Source organism: Condylostylus longicornis, unplaced genomic scaffold (assembly GCF_029603195.1).
Source record: "Condylostylus longicornis isolate FDR11 unplaced genomic scaffold, ASM2960319v2 ptg000034l, whole genome shotgun sequence".
NCBI lineage: Eukaryota > Metazoa > Arthropoda > Insecta > Diptera > Dolichopodidae > Condylostylus > Condylostylus longicornis.
In genome coordinates, this window is record NW_026578003.1 from 2,694,727 (window position 1) to 2,715,514 (window position 20,788).

The 20,788-nt window shown below is 24.9% G+C and overlaps 2 protein-coding genes across 3 annotated transcripts; one reads left to right on the forward strand and one right to left on the reverse strand.

The window, feature by feature from the left end:
- Positions 1-106: 106 nt before the first annotated feature.
- Positions 107-19,408, forward strand: LOC129608715 (protein borderless). Of its 2 annotated transcripts, none has more exons than XM_055520384.1 (9): positions 107-577; positions 10,461-10,769; positions 16,293-16,515; positions 16,599-16,886; positions 16,963-17,111; positions 17,259-17,519; positions 17,980-18,208; positions 18,387-18,587; positions 18,704-19,408. In XM_055520384.1, the coding sequence occupies exons 2-9, from the start codon at positions 10,494-10,496 to the stop codon at positions 19,213-19,215; spliced, it is 2,139 nt and encodes a 712-aa protein (XP_055376359.1). In that variant the 5' UTR covers positions 107-577; positions 10,461-10,493; the 3' UTR covers positions 19,216-19,408. The 2 variants fall into 2 exon arrangements, with proteins under 2 accessions (XP_055376359.1, XP_055376358.1); XM_055520383.1 differs by having other exon boundaries at positions 108-577; positions 10,454-10,769.
- An 87-nt stretch (positions 19,409-19,495) lies between these two features.
- On the reverse strand, positions 19,496-20,437 carry LOC129608716 (odorant receptor 67d-like). Its single transcript, XM_055520385.1, has 4 exons — positions 20,338-20,437; positions 20,100-20,255; positions 19,919-20,037; positions 19,496-19,859 (listed from the first exon to the last, which is right to left on the reverse strand). Exons 1-3 carry the CDS (start codon positions 20,386-20,388, stop codon positions 19,984-19,986), a joined length of 261 nt encoding a protein of 86 aa, XP_055376360.1. The 5' UTR covers positions 20,389-20,437; the 3' UTR covers positions 19,496-19,859; positions 19,919-19,983.
- Between the last annotated feature and the right edge of the window lie 351 nt (positions 20,438-20,788).

The following is a 20,788-nucleotide window of genomic DNA, read 5'->3' on the forward strand; positions in this document are numbered from 1 at the left end:
GAAAAATGAGAAGAAAAAATAAAATTATATATTGCTTTTGCTTAACGTCTAACTAAGTGAGCTTCACGTAAATAGTTTAAATTAAAAGCTGGTTCGGTTAACTTGTTTTATCGTAGATAAAAAAAAACGCTTCTATCAATTTATAGATTATTGTATCCCGTTAAAAAAAAAATCAAGAAAATTTTAAAAAAAATTAATATAAAAATAATCTTTAATTTATTATTTATTTAAATATATAAATTAAAAATTTTATTTATTAATTTAATTACGAAAATTACGACGGCTACTGTGTAAAAAAATAAAGAAATTAATTAGAAAAAATTATACAAAATTTTTCCATAAAAAATTAACAAACAAATAAATTTAAAAAATAATAAATAAATAAAGAACAAAAATATTATAGAACTTTCCTAAAAAAAAAACAATAAATACCAAAAATAATTAATAAATTTTCTACTGCCCTGAACCTAAGTCAAATGAGTTTTAAGCGAATGAGATAGCATTATTGTGAAGGGGATACGAAAATTTATCAAATAGCCTAAATGTAAAGTTTATATGCAAAAAAAAATTTTTAAAGGTGGATATTGTTATATTTACATTTCATTCGATTGAAAATAAAAATAAATAAATTTTCCAAAAAAAAAAAATTATTTTAAATAAAGTACAATGGAATTTACAGTGTGTTCCAAAACTGATTACAAAATATTGTAAAATAGTGTTACACCAAAGAAAAAAAAATTAAATAAGTTGTTCTACTATCTTTTGAGGATTTTTTTTAGAAAATTTTTAGAAAATATGAAATATTAATAAAATCGAATTTAGAAATCAAGACTCCAAAACTAATGTTCAAACGTATTTGAGTTTAAAACAATAAAAATTTAAAAATTTAAACAAAATACTCGTATTGCAGTTCGCAAATTTCAAAATATTTAAAAATAATTTAATTTATTTTGATTTAAATTATATAGCTTGTTATTTCTTCCTATTAATAAATTTTATTTGCTATAATAATTATTTAGAATTGTATATTACATAAAAATATAAAGTATATTATATTATTATGTCAAGTGGTTATTTAAATTAAATTGAAAAATATTTCAATTTTACTTTTTGCAATATTTGCAATTCAAAAAATTTATACACATTCGCATTTGATATGCAAATTATTTAAGAATATTTTAAAAATTCTCAGAGAAATATTTCATATTAATTTTAAGTAAAATACTAAAGCACATTTAATATTAAACAATCTACTAAATAGAAAATGATTTATTAATTTAAGCAATAAATATTTATTATGGTTTTACTTACGACAAAAATTTTTTAGTTTTAGTTTCGGCTTTATTTTAAAGAATTTTAGGTTTATTGATACTAAAATTAATAATTAAGAGATTACGTTACCTTTGTATTATGAATTTTTTTTTAAATTGATAATTAATCTTATATAATAGTTATTTTAGTTAATTGAGAAATACGAGTAAAATAATCAATAAATATTTACGGTGATCACGACTTTATTGTAATTTAACCCCAAATATTTATTCAATGCTGCCCTCTCGTTGCAAATATTGTTATAAAATTTGAAAAAAACTTAAAATTTTTTTACGTAAGTTTCGATTTCAGTGATATTAATATTTTTTGAATCAATTAAGGCAAAAATTGACCTAATAAGCTTTTCCTATAAAACAGAATTTTTTACCAACCGCATTGCATATATTAATTAAGAGAGATTCAGTGATGGCACCAAATTTCGGATATCGAATTTTTGGTGTGAAAGCACTTTTCTACAGTAGGGAAGCGTAAATAAACTATTTTTAGAGAGTTGTCTGTCTGTCGCCCTGTCTCTATGTCTGTCAGTCGGTCTGTCTGTGTGTGTAGGTATTTCAAGTTCGGCTGAACTTGAGATCAAATTTTGTATATATGAATTTATTTTGGTTGTTTACCGGACTGATTTTATATTTTTGTATTTCATATACAAAGAAATAATTATACAATTTCCATTAAATTTAACATTTAATTACCGGGTGTTAAAACAATGACCCTATAATTTTTTTGGAAAAGTCAGGGCTCGGAAACCAAACTAGATGAACTAGTTTGGTTTCTTGAAATTTAATATTTCAGTTCTAGTCTTTATCGAAACTATCTGGCGAACTCTTCAGGAAGTTCGGGTGGCACAAAGCGAAACTGTACTAAGAACCAAATTTACATTTTTCGAGGAATGTTAACTAAAAGCTTAATAGAGTCCTTAAAATTGATTTTAAAAGTTTTTAAAACATATTTTCTTAATTTTTTGTAACTCTTCCACTAAAGTAGACAATATACATTGCGGTTAGGTTATGTGCTGGCCACATTAGATTTTTTTTTCCATAACAATCAGTATTTTTAAATTATCTTTTAATTCTTTTACTCAAATTTCATTAGCCTTACAATAATGAATTAAACATGGGTCAATTTTTAAAATTTGAATAAAAATATTAAGATTTTAAATTAATTGGAAATTAACAAATTTTCAAAGATAATTTCGCAGAATATTCATAAATCCAATTTTTTTTTAATTAATTTCGATAACCAACCTGAAATTCTTTTCAACATTTTTATGACAAAAAAATTAAATCTTTATTTTGTTTTCTTCTTTAATATTTGCAATCAATTTTATTATACCGGTTTCCTCCAAAAAGAAAAAAAAAGAAGAAACAAAAGTTAAATTTCGAAAATATTTCTAATAATTATTTTGTTTCTTCTACACATATCTTCGCTTACGTAAACAATTTATTAAACTGATCTTAAAAGGAACAACTAATAAGTATGACTCAATAGAATGTGAGTATAGTACCTTTCCTGTTATTGAGCTAAATTTAAATTAATACAAAAATTACTGTTTATAATTCGACTGATATGCGTGAATTACGAAGATTAAAGAGTACTTTTAAAGCAGGGTAACACAATTGATATAGCCAAATTAGAAAAAAAATTATGAACAGTTTTCTCTTTTCTGTAATCTTCTAGAAGCCTACAAAATGGTCTTTATGAAAAATATCCTCTTTTTACGCTTCCCTTTATAAATCACGTAATAGGTTTGAAAATATTGATTTCCATTTTTAATATTTTCGACACATTTACCATTTTCTAACAATTTTCCTCAATAAATTAAATATTAATTACAATTTCATGTTATGTACCTACAGCCTAATCACTGATACAAACCAGATTTTATAATGAAATAAAAATAAGGGTATATAAACTGAAAATATTCGATAACTCATCACAACTCTTCACCTATTTTCTGACAGCTCATCCACCTGTTCTCCTTCTAGAATAAAGTGCGAATATTTATTTCCGTGAGAATTCACAGTTCCAGCTTTATTTTAGATGCTATTCATGCTATTTTTCCTATTTAATTCAGTCACAGTTTATTCTCATAATCTTCCATTAATAATATTACACTTTTATTTATATACGAAAAACAAGCATTTCTATTTATAAAATATAATTGCATTTAATTCTTCCATTATAACCAGCCATCTTTTATAAGAACATTATGAATTTAAAGAATACTACTATTAAAGCTTACATAGCTATAGAGATTTAAAAAAAAAACAATTGAATAATTGAGAAATTTTCTTTTCATTAGTCCATTTGTGGATTATATAAAAAATAAATGAAATTTAATTATGATAATTATGATTTATAAAAAATTTTAAAAGCTTAAAGAATGCATTTATTAAATTTTATTACATAGATCAAATATATAAAAGCCTTTATAATGCAAATGAGAGCATCACCCAAACTAGTTATTCATATTTAAATTAAGTTACAATAAAAATTAAATTAATTAATTGAAATTTATTACAAATTCTTTCGAAAATATATTTCAAATGCGAAAAGTTACAAATTTATGAATATGCATTTGAAAAATGAAATATTTGTATGTTATACCGTGTTCTCCTAGAATTACATTCATCTAGACATTCATATATACATACTTAAGACTTAAATGCGTATATATATATTAAAGACAATAAGGTTATCATAAAACGTTGAAACGTAAAAACCTTAAGCATGTTATGTTCGAAGTAAAGATTTCAATATTTTTTAATTTTAATGATTTAAAAAAATTCATTCTTTTTCCACTATCCGGTATTTAACGGAGTAATTGGATATTTTCAAAAAACAGTTTATTAATGTCAAATTATTTTGTATGGAAATTCTGTTACGAGTATAATAATGTAGAAGTAGAAACTAAAGAATCAATCTTAACCAAGGCGTATCGTGTAATGAGCTCTATGTATACAATTAAATTTTTAAAAGGAATGAACACAATATGTCGCATGTTAATTTATAATTTTTAAGAGTAATGAATACAATGTGTCGCACATATTTCGGATTCTCAAATTTCAAAAAAAAAAATTTTTTTGATATAAAATATAAGCAATAGGCATTCATTTGAGTGGAGTCATAGCCAATAAATTGAAATGCATTAAGAAAAAATTAACATTAATTTTCTATATAAAAATGTCAAGCCATCTACCGGAATAAATATGTATAAAAACTCTGGTGTAATTAAAAGTAAAGTACGTTCTTAAATGGAACGAAGTAATACAAGTTAATTCTAAAGGAGTGGTATACTATAACTATACTATAACTAGTAACGGTTAATGTTATACATTATTTTGATTATTTTTATAGTATTCTAGTAAATCATATTCCAATAAGGAGGAAACTAAATATTTTAAATACGAAAATTATTTTATTTTTAATATCATATTACAAAATGATGCGAATGATGACAGAATTTTATATTTTTACAAAAATTGACAAAGGAATATTCTAATTGAAATTTTGAATACAATGGAATCGCATTTCATTTTAGTTTCTTTTTAAATAGTAAAATTATTTTCTTTCATTATTTTTTTTTTTCGAATATTTTACAAAACAATTGTTTACATGACAATTCAATTGACACAATCATTTTTAATTTAATTTTTCTTCATTATATTTTATATTCATTTACTATTTAATAATGATGATCAGGTCACTGGCGTTGATCTAACAATTTTTTTTTTTGTCTATCAAATACACTGACATTCAATGGGATACGTACACATATGTATATGAATAAACTGTAGCAAATAGCTTTGAATACGCATTAGGATTATGTTAAAAACTATTTATAACTCATCTATTTATGTCTAATAGAATTTGTTTCAGCCATTTTTGGTAATACGTTTTTCGGCAATATCAATATTCCATACATTCCAAATATTGTTTTCAAATCCTACCAAATCTAATTGCATTGACGTGAAGCTGCAAGAAAACAACTTTGGTTACGCCAATCTGCTTCACTGCCCCTAATATACATTTATTATTTTAATTAATTAAAAAAAAAAAACAAAAAAATTTTTATTAAAAGTACTCATGACCAAAAGCATTATTTTGCTTATGAAATATTTCATTTTTAATTTTATTTCCAAAAATTTTTGTATATAATATTTGTATAGTCGAAATTTTCTTTTTACAAATTAATTACTTCCTCTATTTAATTTATGGAGTTAGTCAAACATTCATTCAATCTGTTGTGAAATGAAATTTTTGGTTTAGATATTACACAATACAATACATGTATATAAATATGTGGATTATATAACAATATACTGACTGAGATTAATTAAAAAAATTGGATCAAATCAAATTAGTTTCAGTTTTTTATAACACTTACCAAATAATATTGAGTTCTTTAATATTTAAAATTAATTATGAAATTTGAATCCGAATTTTTTTTTAAGTAATTTTTATTTATCTTACATATTTGACTTTGATGAAATGTTAAATAAGTCAATAAGAAATGAGTAACTCAAAAATTATCTCGAACATGTTGTAGCAAGTTTTGTATGATGGCGAACAAAATTAAATTTCATTAGTTCCTTAATATTCTTAACAATATTACTTAAGTTATTAGAACATTTAAAAAAAATTGCAAATGCATTATGTCAACATGGACGTATTTTGTATGTCAATGTTAAAAATAGATTTTTGACATAATATCTACTTGTATGAAAAGTGAACCAAAAAAAAAAAATAAAAGGAGAACAATAATATGCCAAATATCATTAAATGAATAATATTTTTGCAATGAGTTTTTCTCAATTACAATTGTGCACATATACACACACATATTTTTATTTTACGTATATAATTCGAATTATTTAATTAAAAATTATTAAATTTTATTAAATTACTTATTCACAATGAATATGAGTGGGCACTATGAGCTACATCAATGTAATGTATAGTATATAATAAAATTAATTACTAACTTGACTCTACAAATTTTTAATTATTAAATAAGTAAGAAATGAATTAAGTGTAGGCAACGAAGCTGTTCCCATAATTAAGTGTCAAATAATTTTATTTCATTTTGTTGTTGCCTTTTTTAATTTTATAAAAGGTTGTACATATATTTGACACATTTATATATATATATATATCTTCAATAATAATAATTTCATTCTCTACACTTATTTTTATTTAATAAATACACATTTCAATAGAGTTGCGTTACTATATAGAGTGTAACTTTATTAAATTGAATGATTTTTAACTATAAAAATATCAAAAAATATCAAAATTAAATTATTCTGACATATTCTGTCATATTATTTTTTTATTCTAAGAGTAAAATCTTGACAAAATTCAATCTTAAGCGCAATATCGAATCAAGTCTAGGATACAGTTTTTAAAAAATGTCAAATAAACCAATGTTAGGTAAATGGCAGGTACAACTTGTATGAATTTAAGATTCCCTTGAGTTTCATTCAAAAAATGAAATTAAAAAGAATTAAAACGTTAATTTCAAGGATCAAGTAGAAGAAATAATTGATTCCCTTTTTACGCTTTCCAATTTTACAATTTACATTTGATTTTGATGGAACGTATTGTCAAAAAGGAGGAGATATACAAAAATTTGGGTCTGAAGAAATAATTTATTCACTAACAAATACCTGCTGTTGATATATAATAGGGCATATTATACAATAATATATAATATGTTGATATATCTCAGCACACTGGTTGGGGTCCGGACGGGGCATTGCCTTCTGGGGAAAATGGCCAGGAGGCTTGGATTGCTATGACGGATGTATGTCGTGGGTGTCGGAATGTGGCGCAGGTGGAGGATGTAGAGCATATCCTCTGTGCCTGTCCGTTTCTGATGTGGAAGAGAAGGCGTGCTTTGCGGGCTTATTTTTACGATAACCTGGAGGACCTTTCCGAGATATCTCTTGCGCGGCTTTTGGGCTTCGCCATTGAGGTTGGCTGGTTTGGATAGGGGGGTCTTGTGTCGAACTGCGTGGGTGTTTTCTGAGGGTTCCCGAGGGGCCTTTTTCTGTTGGCCTAGTGCATGGGCTTTGCGCGGGTGTACCGGTGGAGCCCCCCTCTCTTACTACTACTACTACTAACACATACCTGCACATAAAATTTCAAATATTTATATTAAAGTATATAAAAGTGCCTCTCAAACATACGAAAAGATAGAAAAAGATTAATACACATCAATGAGCTGAAAGTCAGGTAAAGCAGTATATCTAAGAAGCAAGTTTCTTACAAAAATTTATGCTAACTGAAATAAACTAAAAATGACAAACATTTCTTTTTTGAATCTCACAACTTGTTACTTGTTAGTGTATTTAATGTACCCCTTTAAAGAGTACAATTAAATTAAAGAACAAATTCTTTCACATATTATAGATGACATAACTGTAATAAGATTAAAGTATATAAAATTAAAATCATTTCATTAAATGTACAAACTAAATTCTTAAGTGGATTTAAATTTATTAAATTTCATATGAGCAGTTATAAGTAAAATTGTATTAAATTAAAATAAAAGAATCATTATAAACAAAAATTGAATATTATATAAACAAAAACAACCCCATGTATAAGATTTCAAGGTCTAGATCAAAAATTCCTTGTTTATTTTGAATAAATGATTTTCCTGTTTCATAAAAAAACAAATCTTTTTTTTTTTTTTGCACATTTTATATATTTTATTGTATTTTATAGAAAATAATATAAAATCACGAAAATGCGACCTATGACAAGCTAAAAACCCATTATTCTTAATTGAAAATGTCATCGTTATTAAATTATGATTTTAAATGACCAAAAAAAAAGTCTCTTTAATTCGAACAAAAGTGAGAACAAGAAAAAAAGACTAAATTTACCTAAAAAAAAAAATTTAATTTATAAAAATTCATAAATTTCAAACACACATACTTGAGAAATAAGACCTTCCCCCTATTATACAATATTAAAAAACATGAAAATTTCAGTTTTCTCTTTTTCAAACTCCTTGTAATTAACTTAAAATTTTAATTCTTACATTAGTTCTCTTAATCAGGTCAAAATTATTGCATAGTTTTAGGATGAGTCAAATAGAAAAATTAAAAGAGTATTTAGTTATTAATTTTCGAATTTGGCAATAAACTGCCATAAAACTGAAATTTAATAAACGGCCGCATAAACTGATGAGCAGGCGGACAGACTAAAACTCTGAGCTTACTAGAAGCATATTTTTATTTGCTGAAAAATTAGCAAATTTGGAAAGAAATTTTACTAATATACATAGTAGCAAAATAAGGTTATTAACTTCGAAAAAATTTCTTAAATTCGAATTTTTTTTGTATTTAAATTTTTAAGTCAGAGTACTTGACTAGTCTTTTACTAAAATACTTTCATTTTTAGCTTTATATGTATATATATATGTTTTTAAAAATTAATATATTCAACATGCATATTATAACGCATATTTTGACGCATATTATATAAGAAATATATAAGACATACAGGGATAAAAACAAATTTCATAAAATTTTTCCCTTAAAAAAAAAAACTTAATTAAATGTCTAGTTCAAGTTCACATATATTTGCGATAAACTAAATTACAAAAAACGAAATTTTTAAAAATATTCTATGGCTTTTTGGTATTATGAACATTTTAAAATTCAAATAAAAATTTTGTTCCCCAACTTTATATACCAGAATAATGATCGTACAAATTCTCATATAACGTATACGTATGTTTGTATGCAGACATCAAATTTGTTTAAAAATCTATTACGAAACTAATAAATTTCTTTTTAGAATATTTAAGTAAAATGTAAAAATGTGACATGACAAAAATTTTTGGTGTACCTACTTATAGAAATTTCCATTTTGAAATTTATTTATTAGGCACATTATGAACGCTTTTATGGTTTCAGATATATGCCTATGTGTAGGTCTAAATATCTTTAAAGCTTAAACAAACAAAATTATAGAAAATTAAAAACAAAAAAAATAATAGAAAATATTTTATTGAATAAAAACATTAAAAAGGAAAAAATTTGATAATAAAGAGAAAAAATAGTTCAGAACTAAAAAAAATAAACAAAAAAAAATTTCATTCATAAAATGCATAATGTCCAGCCACCCATTGCTGACCTAATATACATTTTATGCCATATTCAATTTTATATTGTGCTAAATAGAGTAAGCCACTTAGCCATTTAACGAAATTATAATTTAGATAAAAACAAACACATCATAAATTGTGTGCAGTATGAATGTTATTTCCCATACGTGTTTGTATGTATATTTATTACATACATATATATATATAAACACATAATGTGCTCAATTTTATTATTATTATCAGTATACTCTGTTTTTGTATTTTAAATAAAATGCTTTAAATAAAATATTAAATTTTATAAACAAAAGAATAAAATAAAACATACTGTTATAATATAAAAATACGTACAATATATACAGAGTGTTTCAAACAAGGTGTTCGGTTGTGGTAGAGGGGGAGGGGGCGGGGGAGGAGGGGCTGCAAATATAGAAGTTTTTTAAACATGTTTCACGTTTAACTAGAACAAATATATAAGATGGAGGAAAATGTTATATGGGTTAACTTTTAGATTTTATTGTGCCTCGAAAAAAATATAAAAAAAATAATATTAACAACATAAATTTTCGAGAAATTTCGACTTTTTTAAAAAAAAATTTCAAAAAAATAAACAAAAATTCTGATTTTGACGAGCTTTATCTCGAAAACTGTGACTCAAATCAAATTGACTGCAAGACCAAAATTAAAGCAATCAATATCCTGTACAACAAGCCGATGTCAGTTACTCTATGTCGCACGGTTTCGATGGTATAAGCACTTATTTATATACAAGAAAAATCTTGTATTATTTTTTTTCAACAAACTGTATCTTGAAAACAATTATACTTAAAAACCCTTCCTCCTACCTAACCCATACAATTTTTTGTTGAAAATTAATTAACGAATCATCTATGAAATTTCTTACCACCTTATGTGAAACACCCTGTATAAATATATGTAGCTAATAAAAATATAAACAATAAAATAGATTTTTTTTTTGTTTTTCTTACTATATAACAATATGAGATCAAAGAAACACGTGAAATTTGAAATAAATGAATGCAATATGCAACAACATAAGCATCAGCACCATTATCAACAAAAACAACAACAATATCAAATAAATAATATTAGTAAAATAACTGTAATATTATTATCAAGAGTATTTGCTACATTTGTTCTATTAGTTACTATTTTAATTAATATATCCTGTGTTCAGTGCACAGATGAAGATACAACATCAAATTTAGAAGCCAAGGTCGGATCATATGTCGTTTTCAATTGTCAAATAGATTTTCCCTATGAATATGACATACCATATGCGGTTTATTGGAGCAAAGATGTAAGTAAGTTTAATGTTAAATAACATATATATATTTATTTTTTTATTATTGTTATACATATACACACAGAAATATATGTATTACATAAACTAGCTTCTATGTTAAGTGTATAATAAATTTATTTATAATAATAAATATAATAACCATAAATAATAATATTATTATAGTTAATTTTAAAATTTTATTTGCAATTTTAAACACGAAATTATACATAAAATATAAAAAAATATAAGTGGAAAAGGAATGAAAAATTTATTTGCCATTTTTTTGTAGTTATTTTATACACACCTCCTCTTGTTTTTTTTTTTTTTATAAATAAAAAATATTTAAGGTCATTGTGAAGGTTTTTTTCTTTCTTTTGCATATACATTTGTGTATACTAATATTGTTTACATAATGTGTGTATACAATATTAAAATGTTTACACACACCTTGTGCAAAAATTATTCAAAATTCTCGTCTAAGGATTTTTCATTTTCATGCTACTCAATTTGGGTATGAATAAATAATTTAAACAAGAATAAAATTTTCAGAAAATAAAATTATCAAACCTTATCGTGAAAAAATAAATAATTATTTCTAATTTTTTTAACTTTATTAATTTACTAGAATAATATTATAAAAGTTTTAATATAAATTAATTTATTTAATTTAGCAATTTTACTCTGGTAGTCAATAATTAATCTCAAATTATGGAACCTAAAACTTTTAATAAAAATTCGTTAGAAATTACAGCTGTATCCCTAAAAATATGCAATATGATTTTTTTTTAATAATATGAAATTTTCAGAATATCTAAAATTTTACACGGTTTTATTTTAATTTACCTTAACTAAAATCTAATCCTAATAAAAAAAAATTTACAAACTACAATTAATTTTTTAATTAATCTTGCTCTCTTTTGAAAATTTCATTTAATAAAAACGTGTTTTTGCCATATGTTTGACAACAAGATATAGGGTAGGAAATCTGATTTCATATTACCTAAAAAGAATAAAGTTGGTCAAACCAATGATTTGTATTGTAGCACTTTTCCCTTTTGTATTGTAGCAGAGTGAAACTAATAAGCACTTTTTTTCAAAAATTTTTTGGAGAAGTGCTAAAAATCAACACTTTATACAATATAATATTATTATATAAATGAATAATAATTTATGATAATTTTAGTATAACACTTAATTATTTTAAAATTTTAAAAAATTTGTAATTTTGAACTTCCTATGTTCGAAATGTCTATGAAATTTTATTATTACACATTTTGAATATTAGAACAGTTATTATAGGCGCATAAAATATTTTCTTCATTAGTAAACTTGACCTATCGCGTGTATAAATGTCGTGTTTTTTAAGCAATCCATGTATTTTCAATTAGAAATACTAAAATTAAATACAAAATGACCGCAAAAGTTTTTGTTATAATTACATTATATTATCATTTTTGTTATTGTTATATTCAAGTAATTGACTTGTATTTGTCAGTTTTCGGTTCACATTTTTATTTTTGAATATAAGTCCAATTAATATTTAAGAAGATAAATAAGGTGAGTAATTTTTAATAATATTATTTTAATAAGCCAAAGAAAGTTTTAAATTGAATTGATTGCAATAAATTAAATGCAGTATTTCCATGTGACCGAATTGAAAATTACATTTTAAAATTTTCCCCTCAAATTGAACTTATCAAATTGAATTAAAAAACTTTTTCTCTTTTCACTGACCGTATATTGTTATATGAGAAATTATATGATGACACCAATTTTTACATATAGAGAATATATAATAGAATGTTAACCCGTCATTTGTGGCATCTCAATTTCTCCTAAATTGTTTTTGATTAAAGTTGATGAAATCTGTATTTATTTTGCAGACATCACAGATTAATGAAATTTTTTGAGTATGCCAGGCCTATTATAATAGGTACCGATATTACATTTTTCAACATATATATATACAGAAAATAATCAATCGATTTTCTAGTATTTAACTATTTTAGTTCGATATTCTCAATTTGCATTTAAAAAATGGCTAATACAATGAACTAGTAATCCAATAAACTTTGTTAATCCACTTGTATCGTTGAAATTAGATATTTGCTATCCAGATTCAATTCATTTATCCAACTGTATACATTAAAAAAATTAACTCATTATACAAATTAGCAAATGAAATTTCTATAATAACTACCACAAAAATTTTTATAATCTAATATTAATAGGATATTTGTGATAATATGCTCGTACCACAGACATATTATATAAACTAAACGTAACAGATTAAGTAACAACGATAATCATTTTATTGTCAGACAAAACTAATTTTTCAAAAATACAAAATATGACCTTCAAAATAATATACAGCTTAATCTATATACAAAAAGAAATTTTGTGAGTCTCAAGTAGAAAATATATGTGTGACTTTCTCTAGCACAATACTTTTTGGGTAATTCATCAACTTTCATATCCCACGTAACATTTTAGTGCGCTAAATTTTGAAAATCGTCTTATAAGGCTCTCTTTACACTCCCAAGCAAAACTTTTGGTTCTATAGAGATGTTTTTTTCTTATAAGGGGAAAATTACTTTTATAAAACTGTTTTGGTAACTCTTGCCAACAATTGCTGTAATAGGACTTTCTGCAAGTGTGTAGGTAATGTTGTTATAAGTTTAGTGTTGCGGGATCCTATAACAAAACCAAAAATGTTTTTCTAACAAGAGTATTGTGGAAAGAACAATAACCTTGCTATAATATTACAATATTCTTATAGTAGCATTAATAATTTCATTAAAAGAATAATTTTGAATGCTAGATTGATATTGTTGCTAAAGTGTCAGAAATGCTATATCAACAAAAATAATCTTTAATCAGCATTGGTTATCTAGCTCAAACAATTTAAGGTTCCCTATAACAATGATTATCTTATAAGAGAAAGACCATCTTGCGGCCATATTCTTTTAATGAAAAAGATGGTGGTAAATTTTTGAATTAAAATTTCGAAATTTAAAAAGTGAATTTTTATTTAAATTCAAGTAAAAACTTGCAAAATAACTTTTATGTTTAATATGTATGTCAAAATATTACCTTAGAAACTTTTTAACATAGTTTTACGAAATTTTCATATTTATTTTAAAATTGTATTAAAAAAAAATTATTTTATTTTTTTATAATACCGTATATTTTCGAATGGGGAAGTATTTTTTCGAGGTACAATGCAAAAAAAGTCGACAAAATTTCTTTGGCAACAACTTTTTTGCTTTCGTTTCAAAAAAAATTTATTATTTTTCTTGAATAGATTCAGAAATTACTATTAATTTTAAAAACTGACAAAATTAAAAAAATTTAAAATTTTATATCTATCTCTTCTTTTCATAAATATTTTTCTTATTATTAATTTTTTCTCTTTTCTTTTTCATTTATTACTTCTCTCCTTTTTATTTACTTCTCTTTTGTTTTTATTTAACACTTATGTTTTTGTTTTTTTTATATTAATATAAAAAATAACACGCGCATACACTGACATACATAAGTCTTATATCATACATAAATTACAATATTAAAAGAAATACAATGCGCATCTATATTAGAGATGCCATAATTTTGCTCAACACTCTTAAAGGAACTTCTATTCGAGCTTTATAAAACTACTTGTGCTATAAATATTGTAGCAATTGCTGCGGAGCCTTATAAAATTCTCCACTTTAGCGTTATATGCTACTTAAAACATTTCGTTGCGGTTGCGCAACAATAAGATGAACAATAAAGCTTCCTTAAAAGACTTATAAAAAGTGCTATAAAAGTCGATATGAGCTTAATAACTAGAATTCCGCAATAAAATGTTACGTGGGATACCAAGTAGAATATCTAAGTTGTGAAGATTATCATTGTTTTATTTTTGATAAATTATTCAATAATGGCGAAATGAAATAAAACACACACTCTACCGAATACTAGATTATTAAAATAAAAAATGAAAATATTTTTTTTTTATTTCAAGTTCATTATCAAAAGAAGGGGAAATTTAAAATGATTCCTTGGTGTAAGGCAAATAATAAAAAAAAGCTCCCCATAATTGACTAATTATGATGCATTTCTTAATTTTTGTTTTGTAATTTGAATTGCTAATTACATAAAATTTGCATTATGAAAATGATTTATGGACATAACGAGAGTGCCTTTTCATTATGTTCTAAAATTTGTTTTTTATATGAGGGAATATAAATGTATATAATTATAAATTCCTCCATATATTTCATATATTGTTCACTAATCTAGTTCTGTGGAGGCATACAAGAAGAAATACGGTTAGCTAACATATTTTTTTGAATTTCAAAGGATTCTATGATTTCATACATTATACGAGTAAATGTAGTTGTGATGGTTACCCATTTTCTCTGAAACTAGACAAGTCCTCAGATGTTTTTGATATAACTTTACTGGTAATAACTACGACGCTTTTGAACTTGTGGGCATTTGTATTTTGATGAAGCTTTCTCTAGGATTGTGATTGACTTTATTAGCTTTTGCTTGAGTTATTTGAATTTGAAAATTGATAAGTTTCTTCGACATCCCCTGTCCTTGTGTAACGATTGTTCTTCTGGTACTGATAGAGTGTCACGTAACGTGCTGCGTAAATGTACTCCTAGTGTTGCCAGCCAACTTTTTTTGCCATTTAATTTTTTAGTGTTTGCTGGCCTGTTTCCCTAAATTTGGAAAAAAATCTATGTTTTGCAAATTTATAAGCAGATGTTCTGCTGTTTAATTAATAATTACAGTCCAGTAGCTAAAACAGCCATTATATTCATAAATTGTTTGAAAAGATTTTGGTTGATTACTTCTACTTTTATTATCAAACTTTTATTTTTATAATAAAACATTATCTTCTGAAAATTCTACGGTTAATAATTTAGACGAATTTGTTTCTGATACTATGTTTAAAATGAAGCGATCTGGTCAGATCAACGTCTTATTCACAGACGTTGGCGAAGCCTTTGATAACATTCCTCGTCAAATAACTTTGCTTGCATTGAGGGAAGGTTAGGTAGGAAATATTAGGTGCCTTTTCATTCGTGTTTCTCGGCAATTTTTCTTGTTACTTCTGCGATTATATAGGAATATAGACGCGCTCTATATCGACATTATATCTACTAACGATGCACCCGGTTCTGTAACGTTCTTTCGACCGTTTGTATAATAGTAGTCGCCTCTCATTTTTCGTTTTTTGTTTTTTTTTATAATGATAATGAATTCAATAACTTTAGGTATCTCATACCAACACAGTTTAATGTCTTCCGACGCCTCATCATTTTTTTCCTTCCATTTTTTAATGATGACGATTTTGTTTGATAATCTTATAACCGCGCTTTGTGCGTTTAAACGAAGGTTGTTTTACTTTTCGTGCAATTTTAAATTTGCAAGCTAATTGATGATTGACTTAAACAATTCATTTGATAATAATAATAATATTTTCGAATCAATTACTTGTCTTTTTTTTCTTGATGAAAGTCTAATTATTCTCTTATTTTACAGGATAAACAAATTTTTTCAAAATATTTTGGGACAATATCTGTTAGTGAACGCTATGCCGGCCGATTAAGTTTAGTTGAAAATCATGAAGATTACGGAAAAGCCTCATTAAATTTAACAGCTATTCGTGAATCAGATCAAGGATGGTATCATTGCCAAATAAATTTTCCGAATAGAACACCAAGTTTTCGTAATAATGGAACATGGCATCATTTAACAGTTGAAGGTAAAATATTCCTTTTCAATATTTGCCATTATTTTTTGTTTACATTTTAAATAGTATTAATAATTTATTTATTTCGTTTAAAGGTGGCTCATTAATCAAAATCCCTCCAATTAATATGACATTAATGGAAGGACAAACAGCAATTTTTCATTGCTTTATGAAACATCCGGAAATATCAACAGTAACTTGGCTAAAAGATAATGATCCAATTAGAGAGAATGCTGATTTATGGCGTAGAGCAAAAATTGATCCAGATGGAAGTTTAAGTATTGATCCAACAATGATGAGTGATTTAGGTGAATATGAATGTCAAGTACAAAATGACCAAACTGCAGAAGTACAAACAGCAAAAGCTTTCTTAAATATTCAATGTAGGTTCAATTAAAAAAAAAAATTAATTAAAATAAAATTAAATTATAAAAAATTAAAAAAAAAAACTATTCGTAGATAGAGCAAAAGTAATTTATTCGTCACCTGAAGTATATTTACCATATGGTCAACCAGCAATGTTAGATTGCCATTATAGAGCTAATCCACCATTGAAAAATATGCACTGGGAAAAAGATGGTCTTTTATTTGACTCATACAATGTACCAGTGAGTAATTTTTTGTAACTTTTATTTTTTTATTGTTCCCATTTTTTTAGAACAATTTTTTTTTCCAATTGATTTAAGCAATTTTTGAGTCATAGTTCAATGATTTAATTTACATACATACATTTGTTCACTTATATCTTTGTATAGGGCGTATACAAAAAGAACAACGGAAGTTTATACTTTACGAAAGTTGATGAAAGCTTTTCGGGTGCTTACACTTGTACACCATATAATGAATTGGGAACTGATGGACCTTCACCAGTAATAAATGTTGTTGTACAAAGACCGCCAGTTTTTACAACATTACCAAAAGGAATGTATATACATAAATTGGGTGATGATGCTCAATTATCTTGTGATGCCATTGACAGAGATGATCATCGTAGGCCGGTTATAGTTTGGATAAAAGTGAGTAAAAAAAAGAAAATTTTTTATTTTTTTGTCATAAATAACTTTCATGTAATTGCGGTACTTTTGTTCTTATACGTATCAAATACACATTCAGTATAAAATAAACTGTTGTGCAAATGTTGCGGAATTACTCTCCTTTACACTTTACCTTATTTAGTACTTTTATACAGATAAAATAGTACCCTTTACGAAAGAGAGACAGAGAGAAAGTGGTGTAAATGAGAGAAATTTTTTCCGGCTGTGTATTTTTTATAAAACAAAAGCGAAAATCTGACTTTTTCTGTGATTTAAAAAGATTCATAATAAAATTAAGTTCTAACTAAATCATATATTTTCTCACATCAAAACTTTCTCTCACATAAAAATTGTTCGGAAAGTTTTTGATTAAAGTTTTTGAACAGTTTTGGAATTTATTTTAAATAAATTTTCATAATTCCAAATTATTTACATTAAAAAGGAAGACAATACACCACTACCAGAAGGTCGATATAAATTGGAAGGTGGAAATTTAACAATTACTAATATCACAGAATCAGATCGTGGTATCTATCAATGTTCAGCAACAAATGATGCAGCAACAATTACAGCAAAAACCGAATTGATAATAGAAAATGTTGCTCCAAGGCCACCATACAATTTATCTGCAAATAGTACAGAAACTGAAATTTCAATTGCATGGCAACCAGGTAGGCATTAAATAAAAATATTCATAAAATGCATATAATTTGTAGAATAGATCTAGTATTCTATAATACACGTATTATTTACAATTTAACTGTGTATTTAAAAAAAAATCAAAACCTGTGAAAAATTAACAAAACAAAAATAAAATAATTTTTTTCATCTCTTTCGAATTATTTTCAGGTCAAATAAGACCAAATTTAGAATATACGGTTATGTATAGATTATCAGAAGCTCCAGAATGGCGTATAGCACGAGTTGGTAGTAAACTTCAAGCAACAATTAAAAATTTACGTCCTGGACGTGAATATGAATTTATGGTATTAAGTCAAGATCCATCCGGAGATGGTATGTTCAGTAGAATGTTCCGGCATGCAACAAAACGTAAGACAATTGATTAAAAAAAAAAAAAAAAAAAAACAAAAAAAAAAAAAAAATGAGAAATCAACTGAAAATTTCTAACTTATATTTTACTCATTATATACCAAAAATATTTTAAGCTAAGGTGAATGATTACATCGAACCAGAACTATTTCAAGCACCAGCTATGTCAACAACAATGCCAACAGAATCAACAATTTCACCAACATTTCCATCATTCAATTTTGGACCACCACAAAATTTAACAGTTAAGGCAAGATCAAGAGGCTTTATATTATTATGGGAGCCACCAAATAATGGATTGGATCAATTAAGATTATATAGTATTAAAACATGGCTTGAACCAGAACATAAACTTTTTGCCCATGATAATACATATGATACACATTTTTTATTAGCAAATTTAATGGACGGTGGAACATATACTGTTCAAGTATTTAGTATATCACAAGATAATGAAGAAATTGGTAGTAATATTGTTACAATAGAAGTACCAAATACAAGACGAAAAAAAGCTGTTCTAATTGGTTCTGCCGTATCCATAATTTTTCTTATTACTGCCTTTAGTGTGGGTCTTTACATAAAAAGAATTTGTATAAAAAAAGTTAAATCAAATGGTGAAAAAATTTGAAAATTAAATTTTTAGGTAGTGCTGGATGCTTTATTTTTTAATAATTATTATTATTTTAACATTAATATTTAATTATAAATATATGTAATAATCCAAAAATAGAATTTAAAAAAACAAATGAATAAATTTATTAATTTTAAATATTAGAATCTTTTATAAAATAATTTGTTAAAATTTAATTTACAAAACAAAGAAACTGAACAAAAAATTAATCATAAAATAGGGCAAAGAAACCAAAAAACAAAATTCTTTTGATTTAATCAAATTATTTTAATTTAAAAAAAATTCAGAAAACAAAAAATTAACAATTAATTTTAAGAGTAAATTAAGTGGCTAAAATTCTTTTATTAAAATTAGAATTGGCGATAAAAACTTATTAAAAATTTTATTTCAATAAATCGAATGAAAAAAAATTGTTTCTGTTTATTAATCAAAAATTTCGTAAATTTGTTAAAAATTTTAATAAAATATAAATAAGTTTAAGATAAACCATATTTGAAGGTCTATTATTCCAAATTTTTAATTCTACTATAGTAATTTACTAAAATTTAATGTGCACAAACAAAGTTTCTACAAAACAATTTTAAACATTTTCTATAGCAATCACAATCAAAACTACAGAGCCATAGATTTCACGATGCTTTCTGCAAAAAATATAGCAATAATTTTTGAAAATAAATTTTCATGGTATGTCTGCGGTTACCATTTATAAAAACGGCCCCAAATCGGTAGAAAGAATTTCGAAGGAAAAATTTCTTTAATAGAAAATTATTCAACGAAATTCATTAACATCATCCAATAACTATAAACTGTTTTTGTTACCTAAAATTATAAAATTTAATTAATTTAATTGATTATTCATAAATTTTAAAAATAAAGCTTACTTGGAGCGCAGTATTGACTGATAATGGTGCAACATAAGCTACCGTAAAAAGCTCTTTTTGCTGAGATTTTATTAACATTATTAATATAATTTTTTGATTACTCACTTTAAGCAAATACCAATCAATTTCATAAATCAAATCAATTACTTCATCAGCCTAAAAATTTGAAATATTATTTTTGTAAATAAACGAATCGAAGCAATATTGTGAATGAGTTTCATAAAATAAAAAATCTTACTGCATTTTCGCATATTGTCCCAATAATACAGTATATATAAACAGACATCATATTTACAACTGTAGCTATATAAGCTGGAGGCCAATTACCTACCACTATTATAAATATACCAACGACAGAACTAAAAGCACTAGAGAATATATCAACAGATACCACAGTAAAAAATATTTTTTGTATTTTTTTAGCATACCTGTAAAAATATAATAATAAGTATTACATTAGCATATTGTAAGTATTACTTTGTGTATCCGTTATTTCAATCTATGAAAATTATGTAATATTGCCATTAAAAGGATGCAATTGTTATTAAATCACGGTAATGCGAAAAATTCTCAAATCGCTATACTCAAAAATTAAGTCCGGTAGTAAATGAAAAATTCTAATAACACCTCCAATAAAATTTGGCATTATATACCAGACATTGGTTTAAACCTGATAATACTTATGAATT